Genomic DNA, 25,664 nt, shown 5'->3' with positions numbered 1-25,664 from the left:
CACTGTCCTATGAAAAATGGATTAGACCTGTAATGGGTAGCTCCAGAGGTGAGAGCTAAGACCAATAAAGGAAAATGTAGAAGGACATCATTTCAACATACGGAAGAACTTTCTTGGCCTCATATGAACAATTAAGGGGCTACCTCAAGAAATAATGTGTTCACTGGCGGAGGTGTTTGGACAGAGGCCATTTTACCACATGGCTGGGATTTTTATAGTGGGAATTTGGTCTTTGAATAGAAGTAGGGTGGAATAGGTAATATTTAAGGCTTACTCCAATCCCTGAAATTCTTTTAATCTATGAATAATCATTGTCTTAGAAAAGGGTATAATGTTAACTATCTTACTTCTTTGGGAAAAAGAAGTGATAACCCCATTAAAAATCTAATACTCTGAATCTTTTACTCTGAGCATAAAATAAAATGAGAACATTCCTCTTGGAGTTCTATTTGTAATTAAGTAAATTTTTCTCTTAAAAAATGCTGTTACCCTCAGCATGAAATTTGAAATTACCTTGGGTACATTTTCAAACCTGAAGTCGAAAATAAGCAATTCTAAAAGTAAGCAAACTTGTGTTAACTCTACCTTTTTTTTTTTTTTTCCAAACCAGAGCCTAAAATCCTTGAGGGGTTTTTGTCCATAAGGCAGAGAAAACACAGCTGGCGTTGTGGCAAGCATTCAGGGCATCAGACGTTTGGCTGAACTGTTAAAAATGCAATTAGTTAGTTGATAAGGCATTTAACTGAATAATGTCCAGCAAGTTTATAGCACATTACAGTTTAAAAGATGTTTTCATATACTTTGGGTCAGAGTTCTTTTTTGTTTTTTTAATGTTGATCTATTATTTTTGAGACAGAGTGTGAGCAGGGGAGGGGCAGAGAAAGAGGGAAACAGAATCTGAAGCAGGTTCCAGGCTCTAAGCTGCCAGCACAGATCCTGACATGGGGCTGGAACTCACGGACCTCGAGATCTGAGCCGAAGTCAGACGCTTAACCGACTGAGCCATCCAGGTGCCCCTGGGTCAGAGTTCTGTTTTGAGTATCTGATATTATTAAAAGAACAAGCTTTTGGAATTGAGTGCATAACTGTGGACATCTTTGCTAGGAAACATGCTACTAGTCTATTAATTCGAGTGCTTGATGAAAGAATGTGTCTTTGTATTCTAAAATTTAAAACACCATATGACAAGACAGCACCTGCCACCCCAAACCGCAATGTGTCTACATTATTAAACACCACTTGTGATGCTGCTGGAAGAAATTCAAGGATCAGAAAGCCCAGAAGAGAAGGTCTACATTTTAGACATTTACTTACTGCTTTTCTGCTTGGAACAACATTATGTCTACAGCAAAAGCAATGACACAAGGGATAAAAGACCTCACTTTCTGGAAAACACACACCTTCCTCTCAAATGTGGTAATGTTAATGTTTATTTTCTCCAGACATCGACATCGTAAATCTGCCTTGTTTAAGCCTTGTATTCCAATATTACGAATACAAGGTTTTCACAAACAGACTTCGGTAAAAGTCAGCAGAGCGTGACTTAGAAGCTCATACATTTACAGTACCTTCGACAGAGTTGATTATGACTACATAGTATCATCTCAAGAGAAAACTGTTTCAATGTCATGATTTGGATCCCTCTTTCTAGCCTGATATAGGATAAATGTGTTCTGCTGGTCACAAAGGGAGGCTAGATGAGATGGAAAAGACCCCGCTCAAGTCACCAGACTGATTGATTGATGGGGGAATTCTCATGATATAGGAAAATAAAGGGCACACCACACAAACTATGTGGCCTTCGGGGGTATTCTGGGGTAACCTCAAAACTTTTAGGATGCCCTATACAGAAGCAGATGTATCCTTTCCGCGAATTTAACTTTTACCCCAATGTCAGCTGTCAGCTTTGATGAACTTGTCCAGTGGAGCATATTTATCTTAGCCAAACCTGGGAGAACAGGCAGTGGACTCAAATGGCCCTGCAGTGATTTAAGTAACATTCCCCGAATGATATTAGTCTTTTTGGTGAAAACTATAACCTTTGCTTTTACGTGAAGATACTATTGGGGGTAAAGGAATTACATAAAACTTTCTCCTCCCTCCTACTTCGTGTCCTGTTAAGGCTAGATGCAGTGGGGAGGAGGTTGAAGGGAAACAGGTAAGCAGAAGAAAAATAGGTCAACTTTGCTTCTCGCCACCTCTTCATTATTAATTCAACTACAGATGCTCTTTCCCTTCTCTCTGCTCCACAGACAGCCGGCACCATGAGCCAATGCCGCCCCCTCACCGCCTCCTGCTCCCATCAGGCCAACCAAGTGGATAAACCCAGGGAAACAGAAGGAAGATCTTTTAGGACAAGCTGTGTTCACTGTTTAGAAATAGCATTGAAATGTGCAGATTGTTTTCTCAAGGAATAGATGCAGAGATGGGAAGGTTCATTGTTAAAGTCCTGCCCTGTAGCTAATCATAGTACTAAATATTTGGTATTGTTTCACCCTCTGAGCTTTGTAATAGAGCTGTTACCCTGTCTGCTCTCATTGGTCTTGGGTCAAAATACACCAAAAATACAAGGGAATCACCAGGCTTAGGCTTTTATTCCTGTCTTTGCCTCAGACTTATTTTGTAACAGTTAACATATCGATAACCGGCTTAGTACTTGTGTCTTTATTGCAAAGTGGAATTAACAAACCCACTCTATAACCTTTCTCCAACGATGTGGTAAGCCTCAATTTTTTTTTTTGGAAAATTCCATAAAATAAACGGAAAAGGATTTTTTTTTTCCTATGGTGAGAATAGAAAACTCATTGGATGAGATCAGAGTGGCACCATATTTGAGGCCTGTTTGCAGATAGACTGTGGAAAAGTGAGGTGAGATGCTTAAAATCTGACAAACCTAAACAGTAAGCTGTGGGATGCTGATTTTGAGAAAAAGGAATAGAAAGTCAAGGAACATCCAAATTTAGAGTGATTATCCTGACACAGTTAAACCATCCATTACTGGTTAATAGGGTGGGAAAGAGAAGCAATCCAATTGAATAAAAACCTCCCTTTTCAAGCGTTCAGAGCAAATCCTCCCTGGTGACGGGTGCAGTTACTTCCCGAGATTCTGGGCTGGGCATAGCATCTGGAGACTGGCACCCGGACCCAGTGTTTTCATTCTCTGTGTCTGTTCCCTTTTGCAGAGCTCTCAACATGGAGGTTCCTCTACTTCCCTTGCATCCACCAAAGTCTGCAGCTCAATGGATGAGAATGACGGACCTGGAGAAGGTGGTGAGCTTGGGAACTTGGTATCTGAGGAGAAGGCTTCCCTTGTGCAGGGGGGAGAGGATGGGTTGGCTAAATTTACTTCAGAAAACTGTAACTTTGGGAGAATTATGAAATAGAAGCTTAACACAGCTCCTGGGGGCCAGAGGAAGGGGATAGGATTGCATATAGTTTCTCCCAGGGATCATATCTACTCTATGGGAACAGGAAAAGGGAATTAGCCCGATTTGGAGATATTTCACATCCTCTGAGGGTATAAGTATTCTAAGAAGGCCAGCTATTGCCTACTTTGAAAATAAAAGGAAGTAATGGCTGCCTTTGTTTTCCCCAATTCTGATCACTTGCAGTATATTAAAGTATACTTACTCTCTTGATTGACTGGTTTGGCCCCACAGATGTACTTAAGTGAACTCAATGTGTGAAAACATGGCCTTACAAAAAGAATTACTTGATAGCAATTGCAAAAAATATTCTTTGTACCTTAAGCTAGTACATTTTAGAATTTCTCTTTGATGTGGTCAAATGACCTGGATTCCAGAATTGACTTTTTCACTGACTCGTTGAATTGTTTTGGATAAGCCTCTTCAGCTTTTTTTCACCTTGGTTCCCCTTCTATAAAATTGTGTAAGACTGTACTATATGCCTCTTTCCTCGCTGGGGGTCATTATCAGGCTCAAGTCAATTATGAGAAAGTATTTAGAAAAGTATAAAACTGATATGATCAAGTCACTGTTAAAGAATCAGCATCCCTCATTTGTTTGAAATGATACTATTTAGTTTTCCAGAAAAAGTACCTTTGGGGGGAAGCACTTTGATGATGTCAAATGAGATAAGCGATTTGCACATGAATTCTTTCCTGACTACCATGCAGTATCAGATTTTTTTTTTTTTTTGCATTTCCAGAACTATGAAATTCAACCATCTCGAAGTCCCTTTTGTTTTACTGTGTACTTGTATCTACCTAATGAAATGAACTGGTCCTTGGCTAAGACTTCAACAAAGACTTCTTAGCCAAAAGCCTAAAAGATACATTTTTATCAATAGGAAAAAAAAAAAAAATCCCAAGCCGTGCGCTCCAGATGGGTGCCTCAGTGATGCATCCACTGGAAGGACGGATGAAGTACCTCCTTCCGTTTCCCATCTGGAGTCAGACTTGCTTCTGACAGCCAAGCATGGCTATTTTTATTATCCATGTAGTAAAGAGCCTTAAGACCGTGTCATCTGAGAGATGTTTTATAAATTCGGGTGCTTTGCAGTGCATTTGAAACTTCTCCAGCCATCTCCTCTAATTCCCATGGAGTAGACAAAAATCCCCAGGCTAAGTCTTTCAAACAGAGGCAAAATTATTGGCTTCTTTGGGTGTGAGATGGTGGGGATTAGGGAAGGGGTGTTAATTGGCTTCAGCTCTCACTTTATTCTGGAGACCACTGTGATAGCTTCCGGTGGGTAAAGACTCAAATGTCACCTATAAAGAGGTAAAGAGGCTGCACAAATAAATGCCAGGGGTAAAAATAGCAGCAGCAAATGTCCTACTTTGTACAACCCTTTCCAGAAATTCCATCCACCCTAGAATCCAGAGTGGTACAGATGGAGCATGGTCACAGAACCAGAATAAGGGTCCTAACGCACATGTGTGATAATTGTGAGTTTCCATTTGTTGTCCCCCAATGATGAGGACTAACGGAGAATACAAAAATCACCCAGAAAGTCGAGGCACCGCCTGAGGTTTTAATTTTATTGCGAGAAGAAATGTTTAGTCTCAGTTTATGATTAAAGGTCAGAATAGGAGCACATTTAGAAAACACACTAGGCCTTCCATCACATTTTGTATTCGGTTTGCCTGAGGGAGAGCTAGGATTTATACCTTTAAAGCATGTAAATTTTAGAGCCCAGCAATAAAAGGCTTTTTACACCCCTAAGATGGTAAAGGTTATCCAATATATTTATGTGACCTAAGTGTGGCTTATTTAGTTTTATGGCCTCAGATATTTAAAGCATTATTAGGCATTTGTAAAATGTTTCAAAATGCATTTTAAGGGGGAAAATGTGTTGTGTTAGTGGCACTAACATAATTGAAACTACAAAACTGTTCTGTTCACAGACATAATAAATATTGCAATTTTAACTCAACATCTGCTATGCAGGTTGCTGGTGAGAACATTTGTCTAAAATCTGGTCATTGATACTGGGGAGGGGTGACACTCCGGGCTTAGTTCATAAGGAATTTTACGGAGATCTCCACTTCAGGATGTAGTAAAGCTAAGTGTCCAAACAGCAGGCATGCTTCATGCTTGTACCCTGTCAAGCAGCCCGGCGCCCCCTATAAACTCCATTTTCCTACTGAGCCATCCCTAGGAATGTCATTTCTCTGTAGACAGGGGGTGTTCCGTAAACACTATTGATCACATTGGCATGAAACCCACAGAGCCGAACTTCCTCCTCAGAATCCCCACTGTCCCTCTTCCATCGGTGGGAATGGGCCCCATACGTTCTACGTTTCCTTTTAGTTTATCATTCGTCTTAGTAAAACACTGTTGAGTATGGAGTGTCAGCAGCGGGGCTTGCCTCACTGTACGGAAAGTGACATATTGATTCTGAATCAGTTCCAGTCTATCCGATGATACTTCTAAATGTCTCTCTGGTGCAACAGCTGTGTTCCCTTTTCTGCCGATAAAAATGTACTAATGATTCTTTCAGAAGTGTTGGAGGAAGGCTTCCAGATTCCAGCCACAATAACAGAACGATATAAAGTCGGAAGAACAATAGGGGATGGAAATTTTGCTGTTGTCAAGGAATGTGTAGAAAGGTGAGAAGGATCTCATTTGCATCGAACTTTAAAGGAGACATTTGGCATTATGTTTTCCAAGATTGTGTCTTTATTTGCAGTCTGTGGCACATATGGAACAGGTTAATGTCTCAACTCCAGATGTAACAAAAAAAAAAAATTTAAAGAAAGAAAAGTCCATCTAACAACAGATTTGAAAAATGTAGTGATTTCTGGGACAATCTATAAATTAAGGACTTTGATTTTTCCTTTTTAATGTACTCAGCAAAACTTTGCCAGATCTTTCAGGTGAGTCCTTTTATTTTGGTAAAAAAAAAACAACATATTGAGCAGTTTTTTCTGCACTTTCTGGAGCCATTTTGTAGAGGTCAGAACGTTTTTGTATACAGTGAATTCTAACATGATATATCATCAAATTAAATATAATAACCTTGCTTTAAAACACATCTGTACTGATGCCAACAAAAATAGTGTTTAGTGCATTAAAATATCTTAAAATGAAAGACATCGGTACTCTTGTGGGCCAAAGGCGAGGGGTTTGGAGTAAAAGGTGTATGCCTGAGACCTTGGTACCTAATCAAGGACAGTGGCTGGTGGCTCCTAGATGAAGTGACAACTAATAAAGTCACGACCCAGATTAAAGTGGCCTCAAACTCTAAGCCGGGTGTTCGAATTGGAATTCCTTTCTTGAGCAGATTCTTGCTTCACAGGGACCTGGTGAGCCAGAAGCATCTTCTCAGAGCTGGTGAGCAGAGTTTTGAAAAGTCAGGGGGAACCTGCCTCGTTCCTTGAGGGGGGTGGGTGTACCCCGCTGGCTTCCTGGGGACGGGCCTGGGGTGTGTGCGCTTCCTTTGCCACTTTTCTCTGCCCTGAGTGAGGCTGGGCGTCTGCGGGTCAGCGCTGTGTGAGACAACGCTCCTTCACTCTGCCCTACCACTCAGGGAGGATGCCTCGGACTGGGAGCTTTAGCCTGGCAAGATCCCCAGCTTGTTCTTCTCCGGGGCTCTGATTTAGAAGCACAGTTTCATGCTACTTTAGAGCTGGAGGTCTGCACAGGGCCTCGGACACCACAGGGGTCCTTAGTTTGGCCAGCGTCCACCGATTTGCTCCCCAGCTTTTGCAAAGGAACCTTTGCTTCCTTTGCGGCTGTTAGGGAGACGCTTCCCTGACTAAGGTGACAGAGCCCTCGTCAAGATACCCTTGTGCACTAAATCTCAAACTTTGCTCCACCCCAGCATACCAGGTGGGCTAGGGTATTCCCAGTGCTAGCAAACTGCTGTAGCAGCCACTGTTTGTAAGAGAGGGGCGTGAGGAATCGGCAGTATGGAAAACCCCTTAGTAGTTACTGCTAGGCAAACTTTTCCCCTGCCTTCCCCTCATCACCCCACTGCCACCACGCAGTGTGACCATTTATTGCATCACCACCAAATATAGAAAATTCTCCATTGCTTTCCTAGGCTTCACACCTTCACAAACAGGAACAGCCACTGTTTGCTGCGCACACACTATGCACAAAGCCCTTATCATATTTCATGTAATTGCCATGATAATCCCATCATATCGGTATTGTCTCCGTTTATAGCATACAAAGAACACCTAGAGAAGTGAAATGCCCAAAATCGCTCAACAAGGAAGTACTTAGTAAGGCATGGGTCCGAGCCCAGCTCCAGAACCCACACTTTGACCACTCTGCTGCCTCCAAGAGTCCGTCATGAGAATGCAGCTTATCTGATCTAAAGTCACACATGCCCTATCTGTTCCTATAGAAAGAAGTCCAAAATTAAATCAAGGAAGCCATTCTTAAGGCAATGGATGGAAGTGTGGGTGTGTTTATATACGTTTATATTTCATTTATACCTCTACTGATAGTCAATTCAACTATTTTTTAACTTTTTTTCCACTGTAGCAGAAATTCCCATTTTTAGCAGATTGCCCTTTGTATGTGGGGTATCTGCCAGAGTTCATCATCTGTTGAGTCTGGTGTGGCAGCCATGTGCTGTGTCTTCTAGCTAGCACAGGGAGCATGATGGCATCTTAGTCCAACATTACTGGTCTTCCCACAGTAGGAATTTATCTGGGTTCCATCCAGAATTAATTTCTTTCTCTCTAGTTTGGCTTGTGTTCATTTTGCATGAGTTCACAGCTTGGGTCTCTTCGTACGAACCTTCAGAGTCTAAATACCAGATCGCTCCAAAAAGTGTTAATATTCTGCTCCTGCTGAATGAGGACATATGGCATGTGCCCTCTCTCCCTGGAGGCATCACGAAACATTCTTTTAATATTTTCCAGAGGTCCAAGAAAATAAAAGCAAGCTAAGAACGTTGTGAATGGCACACATTGCTTGCGGGTACATTCTGCCATATTTTGAAGGATGCATGAGTACTAACAAGAGCAAGTATGTCCCTCCTCTGTTAATAATATGCTGTCACAGGGAAGGTTTTCCTATAACAATGGATACAATAACAGTGTTCTGTAGGCTTTTTGTTCCATGGTCGCGAGCCAGCATATCCTTTGGTAGTAACTGCCAGGCCCGCCTAGATTTCTTTCTCCTCCCCAGCAACAGTTTCTCCAGTGGCCTCGGGAGCCCCTAGGACGTGCTAAAGGAAGTTGGTGAACTGAGACGTGTTCTATTCTGAAGCTGTTTCATAGAGCACTTGAGGCCCCAAAGAAAACTCAGAAAGCTGAAAAGCACTATAGAGAAGTCAGAGCACGAGTAGTGGGCTCTCAATGAAGTGACCTTCATCTTTGGCTTTCCTGGCTCTTCATGCACTAATCAGCATACAAGCCAAGGGTACATGTGGTGCAGTTATGACCAGTGACAGTGTCTCAGATAGGTTTTGGCCCTCCTGTCTACCTGCACTGCTTGCATTTTTAGCAATATAGGCATCAGAATTGTATTAAGATTCGAGCTGCCCATGATTCCCTCTCTCCCTGCTTCCCCTATAAACCTGAGGAAGTGAAACCAATGGCTTCAGCAGTGAGTGTAGGTGGGCTTGAACCCATCTGAACATGCCGAGGCTTCAGTGTCACAAATAATGGGTTGCATCTACCTAGAAAGTCTTCAGAATTCTCAAGAACCTCCAAAACCTTGTAACTGTAGTTTGAAGGTATTTTCTTCTGAAGTGCAATTTGGAGGATGAGTCAGAATGGAGAAGCTTAGCTATTTTTCAGCTAGCTGGCAGCGTGCTTCCTTCTTTTCTTCCCAAGGATGCTTGGCACCCAATAGCCATTGGGGCTCGCGCTCAAATTCAAAATAAAACTCTACTCCAGAGATGTGAGACTGGGCTCTCCACAATTACCCCATTAGGAGGAGGCTGAGATGGGCTTTATTATGATTATGAGGTAAACAAAGGGTGCTGTTTACGAACCCCTCTTTGTTGGGGGGTCCTAAATGCCACCACGCTCTGGAATCTCTGCACCTCACCCAACATGCTTGGAGCCCCTGCTAACTCAGGCCTACAGTGGATACATCTGGGTCTATAGAGAGAGACGAGACCTCGGTCCCTCTGCTTGAGAACATGACCCATGATCAAAGGACAGCCATGAAATTCATCAAATGCTATGGTAGGAATACCTGGGAAGCTGTTTTTCCTTTTCCACGTAATCTTTTTTAGTACCCTGGAAACCTAGCAAATCCCCCATAAGAGCCACAACAAAAAGCACATTAGTCCAAGACACCCCAACCACTAAGCATTCTGCTGCCTTGGGGAGAGTGGGGGGGAGCAGGCTGGCCTTGGGTTGACAGTCACAAAGTCTAAACAGGACAGCTTTCTCCAAACCATTGTTTTTTAGCACGAATATTAAAAATTAGACTTAGTTCAAGTTTATAAAATTTGGAAATTTCTCTCTTAGTAGTTCAGTTTCTGACCTTGGGTCAAACCTAACAGGAAGAGACCTTACAGATTCGGTTCCTGTATACGAGGAAGCAAACAAAATCTGTCCAGCTGCTGCTGCTGCTGCCTTTGCTGTGACATTCAAGGGCTCCATGATTCTGTGCAAGGTCAAGAATGTAATTTCAGAAACAAGCAAATGGCTGATAGTTTCATCAGCAATCCCTGTGTCTAGTGTCCTCGCTATAACAAACTGTAGACTCCTGTCCTTGGGGACAGGGACCAAGTTTTACTCACCTCTGTAACTACCAAAGAACCATGCGTGTTGTTTTTTTTTTTAATTTTTAATGGTTATTTATTTTTGAGAGAGAGGGAGACACAGAATCTGAAGCAGGCTCCAGGCACCGAGCTGTCAGCACAGAGCCTGATGCAGGGCTCGAACGCATCAACCGTGAGATCATGACCTGAGCCGAAGTCGGACGCCCAGCCGACTGAGCCACCCAGGCACCCCCCAAAAAACCATGCCTGTAACTCTTGCTGCGTAATTACAGGGGCACAGAGGTCCTCTGTGTTAGGGTATGCAGGAAGACAAATACTTGATTTAAGGTTTTATTTCTTGCCAAGTGTTTTCATTTACCAACTTAAAGCAAGCAGTTAAATTTTTATTCTTATGGTATACATTTAGTACTAACACCTGTTTTCAGGCTAATTTTCCAGACTCAGCTGCTTTCCTATAAACATATACTTCCAATAATTAAGGATTTTACTATGACTTTATAGTTCTGTCCTCAAGGAATCAAGAAAGAAAACTTGCAGTGTTAATTTTGGTGGGTAAATCTGAGTGTTGAGTCATATTATGTAAGGTTCTGGGTACTGAACTCATAAAGTCCCTTTTCCTTCTAAGCCCTGGGGCCACAGCAACCCAGGCTTGCTTGCATTTTCCTTTCAGCCCTAGGCTCAGTACATAACTTGATTTGCTTGGTGTCCTGGGAGCCAATAAACCCACTTGCTCCTTGGAGATTCTGTTCCTTGTCCCTCTGTAGAGAGGATTCAGCCTTCCTGGTCCTACACCAGCCCTTTGCTTTGCATCCTGAAATCTTACTCATTGCAGGGAAACAGAGGATCAAATGGCAAACACAGGGAATGAAAAAACTAAAAAGTCCCCCTCTCTTCTCACCAACACTGTCCTGTCATCCACCCCTTTATGGAGGCACAGAATGAAACGTGACCTCCATTCCAGCTCGCTGGCCCTCCCTGGGACTACTGGCTTTTATCACAGCAGTCAGCCTCATAGTCCAGATTTCTCTGTCCTCGAATGAAACGTTTTAAACCAGATAGGAAATTGCTCATGGATTCGAAGCTCACATTTGTTTTATTATAGTTTTTTTAGTGATTCGTGAAAAGCAGAATCTAGAAGCACTTCAGCTTTTAGTTTTCCTCTTGATTGAGGGTTTTCACATTTGCGAACAAACCCTTCGGAAGCCTCTAAAGAAGAGGCTACTTAAAGGGACCCGGTGATCCCTTCATAATGTGAGGAGTCCCCTTGAACATGTGTAATTTCACTTTCCTACTTATCCAGGCAGGGACCTGGAAGTATCCTGGGAGAAGTGGTTTTAGGAGATGACACCATCCATGTCATGCCCCTGAGACACACGGCTAATATCTGGCCTCTTTCATTTATCGGCAGGTCACTCTAGCTCTAAGCACATAAGTAGGAAATCCTTGTTTGATTCTCTATCCTGAAGGTTCTAAAGCCCTATTTTAAACTTTTGTTCTTAATCAGCCCCACTCCCACTGTATTTCATTTGGATCCCTAAAGTTGGCTGTCATCTCTAGGGAAGGAGCTAAGCTGTCTCGGTTTCCCACCAGAAATGAAATGGCAATGCTTGTAAAATAGTGGTTTCTTATGCTTATTAAGTATACGTCGTGTCCTTGGACAATAGAGCGGTCGGTTGTTTTTGGCACTACAGCATCTTAGAAATGCTAACACCACTTAGGAAGCTATTTAAAGGTAGCTGGGTGACTAAACCCTCCCTCCCACACCCATCATGGTGGGGAGGGCAGTGTTGGCTGGGCTGTGTGTGAAGCAGAGTCCTCAAGACCTCAAGAGTCCTGATTTTGATGCTGCCTTGTGGCTTTGGGAGATGAACTAATTGTTGCCTCTGTCTTATTTCTGTGATATGACACCGCCACGGAAGGCCCAAGAAGTCACAAGAAGCTCAGATAATGGGCATATCCCTTTCTGTACACCTTGGACACATCATCCGTGCGTTCTCCAACAGAACTTGTAGACTTGCACACTGAACCAGAGTCTAAAGAGTGTGAGCTGTGTACTGAGAGATTTCAGTAAGACTGTGAGAGCCATTCAGAAAACGGTCACGGCCACACTTCGTGGAGACAGAACCTCAAGAGAGATTGGGTAGAAGGGCAGAAACTCACGTCTGCTTTATGTCCTGACCACACCACTTCAGAGGGCAGGGCAGGGCTGGGCAACCCAGCAGGAAGAGTTACGCTTGGCAATAGCAATAATGGTGGGAACATTATTACAATCTGGTAACATTAACAGCTCAAGATGTTTCTATGCTATCATGCTGGTTGTCCGCACACTTGGTCAGCCCCTTAAGATATACATATTTCTTTGAAAAAAGGAAAAAAAGAGGTGTTTTCTTTTTATAAAGTATTTACATCTATTTGATGCAAGATCTATGGGGTAAGAAATTAATCCTTACCAAAATGACTCAATAGATTTGAGATTAAATTTATTTTTTACAAATATTTTCTCTTTGCAGGTCAACTGCTAGGGAATATGCTCTGAAAATTATCAAGAAAAGCAAATGTCGAGGCAAAGTATGTATAAGGTTTATTATTGTGAAAATACATTGTTGTGGGGGGTAGAAACACAAAGATCAGTTCCCAAAGATAAGTTCACCCTAGGGGTTTCATTTGGGTGGAATAGAATGTTATATATTTATTGGAATATAACTTTATAGATATTCTTGGGATAAAAGTTAATTGGAATGACTGTATGCTATTTCTGTCGCTTATCATTGTTTGTTTACTTGCTTCATTTACTGTTGTGATTTAAGTTTCATTCCATCCTTCTATATGCAGTTAGAGTTATCCTGATAGGTTCTAAATTTACGAGCATCATCTGAGGACCTTTAACAGCTTATGGTGATTGTAGGCTATCCGAATATCAGGATCTAAGATACATTCATCATATTTTACCAAAATATATCTCCTTTGATCCTCAAATAGTATAGCTTTACTCATGTGAGTTAGCTCCTCATATGTTTTGACGTGTATATTGATTAAGGTAACTTTTCCCTCGAACAGGAGCACATGATCCAGAATGAGGTGTCTATTTTAAGAAGAGTGAAGCATCCCAATATTGTTCTTCTGATCGAAGAGATGGATGTGCCAACAGAACTGTATCTTGTCATGGAACTAGTAAAGGTGTGTATCTTAGAAAAAGAATAAACTTACACGAGGCACCATGCTTTTCTATATGATAGATAGCGCTCTCTCCTTTATTCCCTTCCATCAGTGTTTAGTCTCTCATTTCTATGCATTGGCATAATGGTGAAGAGTATTAATACTAGAATTTTACTGCAAGAGTTCAAGTCTCAGCCTTGACCTACAACAGCTTTCTGACCTTGGGTATACCTCTCTGCACCTCAGTTTCCTCATATGTAAAATGAGAAGAATAATAGCACCTACCAGGAGTGTTATGGTGAAAACAAGAGGGATGGCTTCTATCATGCACTTGCTAACACACAGAAAGTGTTAGATACCATTACGATCATTGTTGTTATCATTTTAGTGGAAATCGTTCACATTTTCATGAACGGCATGCAAATGTCCCAACCATTCTTATATTTAAGAAAGGCTTTAAACTTTTAGTCACCAACCTAACAGAGAAACAGCACAGTCTTAACAATCATGTGAATATTCTGCTGCCTTTCAGTAAATGTTACAGCCTTGTCCTGTCACATAAGATTACATTTGTGTTTTATTAATCATAGAATATGGAAGTGGCCATATGTTAATAACGGCTGAATCTACGTGAAAGGTGACTCATCTCTTGCCTCTACTTCCATATTTAACATTTTCAGTAACTAAACGTTTTTATAAATTTAATGTTTAGTTTGCATGGAGTGATAGTTTTCACTTTTCTATTTTGTTGCTCTAACTGAAGGTGTGACCCATTTCTACTTCACTTGTAAAATGTCGTAAACTGGTCACAGCACCCTCTGCATCAACGGTGCACACCCATCAGTGAGAGCCTTGGGCTCCAGGAACCCTGTTTGGAATCCCACACCCCAGCTGGTGGCAGGAATCAATACTGTGGAAGGTGGTGTTTCCTTGGGTAAAGATTTAAGACAAAGCATGTGATAAACTAATCTGTTACTATATAGAAAAAATATTCATTCAAAGAGCCTTTAAACTTCTATTATTCAGAGTTGCTTTACTTTATTTTTTTTTTTTTTAATTTTTTTTTCAACGTTTTTTATTTATTTTTGGGACAGAGAGAGACAGAGCATGAACGGGGGAGGGGCAGAGAGAGAGGGAGACACAGAATCGGAAACAGGCTCCAGGCTCCGAGCCATCAGCCCAGAGCCTGACGCGGGGCTCGAACTCACGAACCGCGAGATCGTGACCTGGCTGAAGTCGGACGCTTAACCGACTGCGCCACCCAGGCGCCCCAGAGTTGCTTTACTTTAGAGCCGTTGGCTTTTTTTTTCTTAGTGGCTATTTATCTCTACAGGTGAAGCCTCCTTTTTCCTTCCTTATGTTAGGATTTGTTCCTTCAGAGAGGTGGGACTTATTTGTTTATAGTGATATAGGTTATTGTCACATTTGAAGCTGAGGGAGATAAAAAATGGTAAACTGTTCTTTCAACAAAGAAAGGCTGATTTCAGTTATTCAGAAGATTTTCATATTGGTGCTTTATTGCCATATAAAGTTTGGTAATTACCAATATTATAAAATATACTTTATCTAGCACCAAGGGTAATATTTTTACAGTGACTTTAATTAAAAAGAAAAAAAATTTTTTTTACATTTATTCATTTTTGAGAAACAGAGAGAGACAGTGCACAAGCGGGGGAGGGGCAGAGAGAGAGGGAGACGCAGAATCCGAAGCAGGCTCCAGGCTCTGAGCTGTCAGCATAGAGCCCCACGCGGGGCTCGAACTCACAAACCACGAGATCATGACCTGAGCCAAAGTCGGACGCTCAACCAACTAAGCCACCCAGGCGCCCCATGACTTTAGTTTTTAGAGCAATAAATTTAAATCATTCCTCTTGCCCTTGTGTGTGCTGTTAAACATTGATTATCCCCCATTTACTGGCTGATTTTTGCGGAGTTAAGACCAACTTAAACTTCAAGCTGAGAAATGAAAGAGGCAAAGGCTTAAGAGTTCGGAACACATTTTGTGGGAAAGCCTAGTGTGATTGTCATTCATTTGCTTAGTCAGGCGACAATAGCTAAGTACCACTGGGAGGTCCTCACTTCACTTAACAGACTTTTGTGAATTTCCTCTGGGGGACCAAGCTAGCCTAACAAGGCCTGAGAGTGTCTGCATAGTCCAGCATCGGGACTTCTCAATTGTACCACCAAATCATACCCTTAAATTTAGGCTGACCCCAAATTGCTGTGAGACCAGGTCTGGAAGTATCCCAGGAAGTGAAGGCCAACCCCAGGCTTGACTTGAAAGGCTCCCACAACATTTGCCCCCTGAGACATCTAGCTAGGGCTATGCCTCTCAAACCCTAAATGTCCAGTGGTATGCCAGAGTGCCTGCAGCTATAGGATAGACAAGGCTTATATTCTGGAAAACAGTAAAGTAACGGTTATTATGAGTGAAATTCCATAATTAATAAGAATAGGCCTTTAGACTTCTGCCTACAGATGTGTGCACATGGGAACTGTGTATGTGTTCCAAGGAAGACAGGCCTTGTGGGGGGAGGTGACCTTGCAGCCAGGCCCTCATTGATCAGCAGGAGTTAGAAAGACAAAGGGACTAGAAGCGACATTCCAGGGGGGCGCCTAGGTGGCTCAGTCGCTTAAACGTCCTACTCTTGATTTCAGCTCAGGTCATGATCCCAGGGTTGTGGGATGGAGCCCAAGTCGGGCTTTGAGCTGGGCGTGGAGGCTGCCTAAAATTCTTTCTCTCTGCCTCTCTCTGCCCCTCTGGCATGCATTCTCTCTCTTCCTCTTAAAAAAAAAAAAAAAAAAAAAAGGACACTCTAGGAAGGGGGCTCTAAGGACAGGTCTGGAATGCAGGGTGATCGGGGCATGTTTTAATGATCTGGGAAGAATATCCTGGCTGGAGCATAAAGGTGACTGATTGGTCCAGCTAGTGGCAGGAGATGAGATGAAACAGGTTGGCATGAAGCAGGGCAACTGAGCATGGAGAGCCATGGGGGAAAGGAATGCTGACTTCCTGAAGGGAGAAGAAAATGGCACCATTCCACGTGGGAAGGCAACAGTCATTTTGCCGGATGTTTTGTATGAACGTCCTGGCGAGAGGGCACGTTGTGAGGCCACATGACAGCCCCCAGGGATAGTGCAACAAAAACCTTCACCCGGAAGATGCAGTGGGTGGCCCGGGAGGCTGTGCATGTGGCACGCCTTATGGGAAGGACTGGCTGACTGCTTTGTTGAGGATGCAGAAGAAGGGGGGATACAGGATGCCCAGAGCCTACCTGGATAACTAGGACACCCGTGGAGTCATTGTGGGGTTGCTGTACTCAGCCACGCACACATCCGGCTGCAAGGGGGTGCTGTTCATGCAGACCGCAGTGAAAATCCCACCTCCTGGAGAGGCATGGAGACAACCTGTAAACCCACATCTGGCAGCCTCGCCTTTGAGAGAAACAGAAGGCTGAGAGAAAGTGTTCATGTTGACACAAATGTATGTGTTTAGTTTGGGAACTGAACGGACCGTGGGAGAAGCCCCCTGAGTTAAGGCTGTACAGGGGAGCAGAGGCCACGCCAGAGGGTGACATTCGAAAATTGTCAGCCTGCACGGGCTGTGTTTTATTTTTGCTATTTAAAAACAAAAATGCAATCCCTTACCACCTGAGGCAACAGATGAACACAGTTGGCTCCTGTGCTCGGCTGTTTGGTGCACTGTGTGCAAGAATGATGCGAACGTTGTTAGTAAATCAGACCCAAATTTCTGAAAGGGCTTCAAATAAATAGAACTAAAATTGGAGCCTACAATCATTCTGTGTCTCCAAATAACAATAAGTTAGCAAGGAACAAGGGAAACAAAAGTTCCTATGAATAATGGTCCTAGAAAACTTTCCTTGAAATTTTTCCATCCCCCTCCCTCCTCCTCTCTTTCTCTCTCATCTTTCAAATGACAGTTTCTGGTCCTTTCCTCTGCTCCTTACAAAGAAGCACGTTATTGAAAAAGAAAACACTACGCCCACTCCAAGAGAGCTAAATCTAGAGATTGAAGGGAATTGAATGTGTGTGTGTGTGTGTGTGTGTGTGTGTGTGTGAATTTCACAAGCCAGCAGAACATTTTGTTAAGGGTGTGGTCTGCACTATTACCTGTTTCTTATTTGAGGAGGTTTAGGATTATGACTTTGAACTTCTGTTGGCAGTTGGTACAAGGCACGTAGCACGTGCCACCGGGGCACCCAGGTGTGTGTCACAAGGCTGCTGCCCTGGAGACCTGGCTCCCCCTCTCCACCGGGGCCAGGGCTGTGGTAACGACTGCGTGTTGGATGGCAGGGAGTCCTTGCCCTGCTTCTTTGAGCCCTGGAAGAGATGCCACTGGCTTCCCCAGTGGGGAGAGAAATCTCCATGGAGTCCATGAGCCTTTGAGAGGAAAGTGGCAGGGAAAGCCCTGGGAGCCCAAAGACTCTGCAAGTATCATTCATGTCCCTGCTAGCATGTCAGTTTCCTCTCCAGGCGGCCCGATCGGACCATCTGTTAATGTGCTGCTCCACCTGCCGTTCTCTTCTCAGGGAGGAGACCTCTTTGATGCCATTACTTCCACTAACAAATACACTGAGCGAGACGCCAGTGGGATGCTGTACAACCTGGCCAGCGCCATCAAATACCTGCACAGCCTGAACATTGTCCACCGGGACATCAAGCCAGAGAACCTCCTGGTAAGAGGGATTCTAACCTCAGGGGTCTTGAGTTCCAAGCACTCATGAGTGAATATCAATCTTTCTTCTTTCCTTTCCTAATTTCTTCCTTTTTTAGAAGGAAGAAACTACCTTAAGGGCTAGTTTCCAGCTGGACTTCAGTAACTAGCTAGAAACTAGCCTTTTAAGTTTATCTGTAAGGGTTAATGTACTATTAGGAGTACTTGACTAATCAATAGCAAATAAAAACCTGAGACAGGGTTGGGGGAATAGAACTCGGAAACTCCAGGGCTGTGGTTAATACCCTGGGCTAAGCCAAGATAATCGTGAGCATTTACATGTCTATTATTTATCCACGGCATTTTGATGTGAAAAGTTTTTACTTGGGGAAAGAAAAAAGGAAGCCCTTGGTCTCCCAAATTTATATTTCGATAATATGATCTAAAAGCTAAGACAGTAAATCATGAGTTTTAAAGTCACCAGCCCTTCTGCATAAAAATAATCATAACAGGGACTGATTTTTAAAATCACAGACCTCCTGACCCTCCTTTATGACCATTTGGTTTGCTTTTACATGAACTCAGCATCTCTGGGGGAAACGCCGAGAATTCTTCATGCAAGCAAGTGAGGTTCCTTTCCTAGTCCAGTTGTTCAGGGGACAGTTTTAGAAAAAATTGAGGAGACAGAGACTGGGCATCAAGGAGCTGTCTCTGGTGAATATGGGAATAACATAAATTTTACTGGCTCTCCAGGCTGGAGTTTTAATGAAATCTATTCATTGTCTACTCCCCCCCCCCCCCAAGATATTAGTTCTTTTACTTTCATTATCTGGGCCCAAGAGTCATGTATTATATATTACTGGTAGTTTGTTCATCTCTTCAGAAATCTGGGAATTGCGGATTCTCTTTATAAAGCAGTGTTTCTCCGAGGGTGGTCCAAAGACTCCCTGCATCTGAACTACTCCCAGATGCCTGTTAAAAATGCAAATTTCTGAGCCTCCCTGTAGCCCTAGCAAATCAGAATCTGGTGACTGGTGACAGGGTACAGATCTTCATTGAAACAAGCTCCGCTCCCTCCCCACCGCCCCCACCCCACCCTCCGCCCCATGACCCGAATGAGCATTCAAGTCTAGCAGCAGATGAGCCACCCAACTCCCACTGCACAAAAAAGGCTGGGGACATCTGCTGTAATGGAGACCCACCCGTGTGCTTGCCCTGCGCTTTTCACTCATTCTCTCATTCAATCCTCTCAACAGCCATGTGGGGTAAGTTCTGTTACTGTCCCATTTCACTGGTAAGGAAACTAAGTCCCTAGAAGTTCAAAGACCTGCCTAGAGCCATTTATAACTCACATGTGGAGGAACCAAGATCTCCACCTAGCTCTGTCCTACTCCAAAGCCTAAGCTTTTAACCACTAGACCCCGTGAAGCTGCGAATTAGGGATATTTATTGTGTGCTTGCTCTGTGCCAGCGGACAGAGAGACAGGCCTTCATCGAGGTGACATTCACGTAGGCTAAATCGGCATTCAAGAAATAAATATGCAAGCAGTTAGTTAATTGCAATTATGTTTGTAAGCTTGTAGCTACTGGCTAAGGAAGGCAGCTGAGGTCAATCGACGGAGTTCTGACTTAATTGCACCTCAAATTCCACATCTCCGCAGTAGCCTGAACATTCTCTTCTGCATAGTTGCCTCCGTAAACTGCAGCAATTTTCTCTTGTCTGCATTCATTATTCCTGTGTCCTGAATTATGTAGGATGGTCTCGTGGGAACAGACTCACAACTGAGCCTTTGTTTCAAAACTTCTCTAAACCCTGAAAATTCCGTGATTGAAAATTAAAGTTTCGTTTCCCTTCCCCCCTCAGCAGTTTGCTTTTGTGTGGCATCGTTCACTTGCTTCTCACCAGAGCATTATCTATTTCTGTAAATGCCATAAATGATTACTTAGCAGCGTTCTTTCTCTAAACTTACAATTTGCAGGACACTGCGAAAGTACTGTGCTCCTTCCAGTGTTCTACTTTCTAAATTACTCAAAAAGAAAAAAAGTTCACTCCTTTTTTCCTTTCTTTTCCAATGTAAGAATATGAAATACACACATGCCATTGGAGTCATTTGCAGTCTAGGTTTAATATAGAAGCAGAAGTAATTCTTCTCTAGTAGAGGAATTTCTTACTCTCAGAAAGTAGTAAAGTTTGGTGAGTTTTGCAGGGATAAATCTATTTATAGTATAAAATAGGTAGAAGAATAAAATAAGCTTAACAAAATTAGGATGACGTCACTAACTGAACTTGGGACTTCTGTTAATGTCACATTCTGTTGACCTTTTTGTGGAAATAAGAGAGAATCGTCATGGGAGGCACATTCACATACTGAGGATTTATAGTCAGATGGACCAAAGTTCAAAACCAAGTGCTTTACTCGGAATTCGACTGGCTAGTCCTATGACCTTGAACAAGTTTCTTAACTCCTTTGAGCCTCCTTTAAGGGGATTTTATGAAGATAAAGAGATAATATGGCACTATTAGCTTCCTTCATTTTTATTCCCCATTTATTTGTAGTAAAAATTAAATTACTCCTAAAAATAAAACTGTTTCACGATAAATTGTATGTTGTAAAAATCATCTTCCATCTTTTTTGACATTGCTTTTAAAATTTTACTATTTACCCATGCATGGATTTGGCATCTCCTGCCAAAATGTAGAGCTATAGGCCATTTTTGAAAAATGCTATGACAAATTTAATGTAAAGACTTTGAATCCATCTTTTTACTCCCAAATAAATAAACTTACCAAATAAATAAAAAGGCCTCACAACACACTTTGCATTACTGTTTTATTAAAGGGACCTCAAAAAAGCCTAAATTGTTGGACTGCTAACAAGATTTTTGCTAGTTAAGTGTTTAATGATTGTTATAAGTAGCAAAGTATTATTCTTAAATTCCTAACTCAGCTATAGATTTCACTTTATATGGTATTATACATATAGAACTTTCAAAAAATTTTTTTAAATTTTTTTTAACGTTTATTTATTTTTTTGAGACAGAGAGAGACAGAGCATGAACAGGGGAGGGTCAGAGAGAGGGAGACACAGAATCTGAAACAGGCTCCAGGCTCTGAGCGGTCAGCACAGAGCCCAACGCGGGGCTGGAACTCACGGACCGCGAGATCATGACCCGAGCCGAAGTCGGCCGCTTAACCGACTGAGCCACCCAGGCACCCCAAAATTTTTTATTTTTAATTCTTACAGAACTCTATAAAAATGTTGTAGCTTAGCCTTAAGAACCTATATTGATCTATTCAAGTCTAAGTATTTATCAAAGCCTTTTAATGAGAAAACATGATTTGATGTACAGTGACGTTTCCAGCCACATTTGGGGTGAGAACTGGGAATCGACCCAATATAAATAACCCTATAATTTTATGATTGTATCGTTACTAGGTTTTTGTTTCATTTTGCTTTGGTTTTTGATGTCACAAGTTAATCATGCCAGTGATTTTCCATGGTTCTTTTTCTTTGTCAGGCCTGGAGCTTAATGATCATATTGACGAGTGACCGGTGGAGTGAGAGGGTGGATGAGATGAAAGAATGAGTCAATGAGTGACACTTCTTCCCAGACTAGAGGACAGATCCAACATGACAGGTCCAGGCCATTCCTCATTCATTACATGGAAGATTCACATGGGCTTCAGTCTAAATGTCACTGAATGAGGAGACAAAGTGCAGTGTTTCCCCAACTGCACTTATGCGCAGAACCAGTGTGTGTGTGTGTGTGTGTGTGTGTGTGTGTGTGTGTGTGTGTGTGTGATGATAATATATAACTAAAAGGAACTTGTTGCTTTTTAAAAAACACACAAAACCGTGAAAACGCTCTTACGGAGATCAACCGCATCCAGTTTGCAGGAGTCACCACTAGATGGCAGGCTTGTACCCTTGGCAGGAAAAGTCCTCAGTAGCAGCCTGACTTCCTTCCAAGGAGCTGGGAGGATCTTTTAAAAATGTGTATGCAGATGCCACCTCCTTAGGAAAATTAAAGTGTTTACTGGCAGAAATATAACTCGCATCACTATTTATTTATTCCAGAAATAAACTTTAATTTTCTTGAAATACAGAAGTTTATATTCAAGAAACTTTTTCCTTCTAAACTCCCCAGTACTCTCTGGAAGAAAGCAGTTTCTCAGAGACTCTGCTTCTCTTGGTCAGAAATTTTCCTTTAGAAACTTTCTGTCCAGGTGTCTGTACCTGTTTCTAGCTGCCCATCAAAATGGCATGCCTAGCACATGACTCTCATTGTCACTCTATAGATTATACATAGCAGGAAGATACCCTGTTCCCTCCAAGGGATGACCAGGTATGACCAAGAGATGGGGTGTTCCAGCTTGGATTCATTTCCGGTTCAGCCAGCCCCAAGCCCAGGAGATGAATGGATTTCCTTCTGCCTTAATCCCAGAACTCTTAATCCCCAAAGAGGTCCATGGTACACAAGGCAACAAGGTACACAAGGTACACAAGCCGCAGATAGAGTGCATGTAGAAGTCATAGACAAAAGTACAGTTGAGTAGATTCTGTAGTCAGTCCACTGTCATATGATCTCAAACCAGAAGTGTTGATTAATGGTCACGGGACCCAGAAGAAAGGAGACAGGGGCCTCTCAGGACTCTGTCACTAGCTGTCACCCAGTCAGCACTATTAGTGATGTGAAATGAAGATGTATTACGGCAAATGACAGAATTGAGATTCAAAAGTATCTTTGGCTCTATGAGGGTCCAAAATCAGTAAGATGAAATTTGACAAGAGAGGAACATAAATCCCAATGGACTGAGTGATCTTGGTAGAGTTGTTTTAATGATCATTACAGAAAAGCAGCAATGGAAAAACTTGGCCAGGCCACGTGAAAGGCAGTTAATTGACCGTAACTTCAGTGTGAGCCTCAGTGTGATACGATTCCTTAAAAAAGTGCCCCTAGACTCCTTTCACCGAAAGAGTGCTACATCAAGAGTCCTCTGTCTCGCTTATACCGATTACCACTCTGGTGAGGAATCTGAGCACAGCATGACAGGGGCCTGGAGTTTAGCCCACAGCAGGGACGGAGAAAGTAGAGTGTGGTGGCTCTGGTCAAATAAATGACACAGAAGATGGAAAAACTTTTCTGTGCTGTACTTGAGAGCACTGAACTCTAAAGAGAAGACATTAATTGCTGAGAGATTTGAGGTTGATATAAGAAAAAAAAAAATTCTAACAATTGCACCAGTTTGCAAATTAAACAGCCTTTACTATACGTAGCTTGTGGTCATTGAAAATGTCCAATCAGAGGGGCACCTGGGTGGTTCAGTCAGCTGTGCCTCTGCCTTTGGCTCAGGTCATGATCTCACGGTTTCTTGAGTTCAAGCCCTACATCGGGCTCTCCGCTGTCATCGCACAGCCCGCTTCAGATTCTCTGCCCTTCTCTCTCTGCCCCTGCCTTGCTCCCGCCCCCTCAAAAATACATACATACATACGTACATAAAAATAAAATGTCCACGCAGACACTGAATGATTATTTTTTATAGGTGTTTAGAAAAAAAAAATCTGCTCTCTGAATTTGGATAAAAATTAAGGGAAAAATAGAAGAAAAACAACATTGTCCCCAAACATTATTTAGTACAATCATATACCAGTTATCTTACTAACACATTTGCTGAGGACCCTTTTCCAAGGACCTATGATGGCACAAGGAAGAAGAAGACAGGAACTAAAACTGTAGTGTGCTGCCGTGGTTGGCCCAGGTCTGTCTGGTGCACTACTCATCCCTTTTGTGATTAAGGACTGAAATAACATCACTCATCTCACTTAAAATGACATGGTCTTATTGGAGTAGCAAAGATTAATAATAATACTATATAGCGTTGCCAAAGTTATTAGACTACCAATCATCTCATACATGTTGGTGCAGAGTAACTTCATAGAAGCTTTTTGAAAGGTAGTTTGGTAATAAATAACTGAAACCTTCAATAGTATGTGTATTCTATGACCAAGTAATTCTAAGTCTGGAAAGGTAACCTAAAGAAAAAAAATCAGGTATGTATACATACATACAGATATTCATCCCAGTGGGCTTTAGTATGAAAAAATAGAGATACATATATATGGAAACAAGTTACCTCAGGGCAGCGATTAATTAAATAATAGCATGATGAGGAGGGAGGAGGACATATGGTTAAAATCTTAGACTTGGACATACCTGAGCTGAAGTTCTGGCTCTGCCACTTACTAGCTGTGCAACATTGGAAAGTTACTTAACGTCTCTGAGACTCAATTTTCTCATCTGCAGAATATCAGTAAGATACTTAATAGGTTGTTGTGAAGATCCAATAGGGTAATGAACATGAACTCCTCAACACAATGCCTCGTGTATCCTGTGTGCTTACTAAGTAGCGGTGGTAGTAGATGTTGGGGTTATTATCATGGTGCCTCCATACAATGGAATATCCAGTAGCCACTGGAAATCGTGATGTAGATACAGGCTTATTCACTCAGGATATATTGTCCAGTGGAAAGAGAAGGGCAGGAAAGAGAGGTAAAGAAGGGGCTGGAAGTTCATACCCCAAAATGCTAACAATGGTTATTTCTAGGTGTCAAGATCATGGGTGAGTTTAATTCCTTTCCTTCTATAATTATCTGTCTTTTCTAATTTTCCTACAGTGACATGTTGGATATTACTCGTGTGTCAAAAATGTAATACCAGTTTTTAAAATGGCAGTGACACTGAGTTCCCAGTTTTAGCAAAAGCCTAGTATGTACGATGGCCAAGAGAATCCCGAATGTGCATGTTTTGTGTGTCTCAGTGCAGCTGCATAGGACTCCTTTTGAGATAGTTTCATGATGATTTTAACGTGAGGATGAGAATCAGGTTTCCGGGAGTCTCCATTCATCCTTCTGTCTTCCCAAAAATCTCTAGATAATACCTTAAAAGCTATTTTATTTTTCGCTCTGCTATTGTTACCCCTCTTCTGACTTCTATGTGACATTCACTGTTATTATTTCATTTAACCTTTGATTTCATAAAGATTTTACATGTGGGTATAAGATAGTTTTTTTAAGAATTAATTTTTTTCCAGGAGGTTTAATTTTAAAGTATGTGGACCAGAAAGTGCATTTTAAAAAATAATCTCTTGCATTAATGTTGTTTTACTTCACTTCTCAAAGATTAAAGATTTAAATTTATTTTCCTTAGGATCGTAAAGGCCATATACCATGGCCAGAGGAAAAGCAACGTCTTTTTAAAGGGATACCATATTGGTTAAAAAGTAAATTGACTTTTTTTTTCATGGCTTTGTCAATTTCATGCCACCTTTGTCCAATTCTATTTGGTGAAATAATTTTTTAGTACCTATTGAGCTCCTCTGTGAAAATATTTCCGTGGATACTAATGATTCATTAGCCAGGATTTCAACAGGGTTATCCTTGAATTCACAGCAACATTGAGAATTATGTTTGTCCCAACACATCTGTTATGTTAGTCAGCTCTTAGTTCTCTATTATGGGAATCTCAGAAACCATTTGCCTGGGTTCAGGTTATCTGTGAATTTTCATATTATTTTATGGCCACCAGCTGCATTTTATGACTACATATTAAATCTTTTATTTTTTCAAATAACTTTTCCAAATGGTCTCAGTTTCTAATCCAAAGGAAATCAGGC

At 41.9% G+C, this 25,664-nt stretch overlaps 1 protein-coding gene across 3 annotated transcripts in view; it reads left to right on the top strand.

Moving 5' to 3' along the window:
* The window catches only part of DCLK1 (doublecortin like kinase 1), a 336,772-nt gene that overhangs the window by 271,889 nt on the left and 39,219 nt on the right, over positions 1 to 25,664 (top strand). For all 3 annotated transcript variants that reach the window (XM_042953181.1, XM_042953250.1, XM_042953046.1), the window contains 5 exons: positions 3,183 to 3,267; positions 5,962 to 6,070; positions 12,669 to 12,726; positions 13,216 to 13,335; positions 17,865 to 18,011. In XM_042953181.1, the coding sequence (XP_042809115.1) occupies positions 3,183 to 3,267; positions 5,962 to 6,070; positions 12,669 to 12,726; positions 13,216 to 13,335; positions 17,865 to 18,011 (519 nt within the window). The remainder of the gene's footprint in view (positions 1 to 3,182; positions 3,268 to 5,961; positions 6,071 to 12,668; positions 12,727 to 13,215; positions 13,336 to 17,864; positions 18,012 to 25,664) is intronic.

Source organism: Panthera leo, chromosome A1 (genome assembly GCF_018350215.1).
Source record: "Panthera leo isolate Ple1 chromosome A1, P.leo_Ple1_pat1.1, whole genome shotgun sequence".
NCBI lineage: Eukaryota > Metazoa > Chordata > Mammalia > Carnivora > Felidae > Panthera > Panthera leo.
Note: the sequence above shows the minus strand (reverse complement) of the source record. Positions and strands in the feature narration are given on the sequence as shown.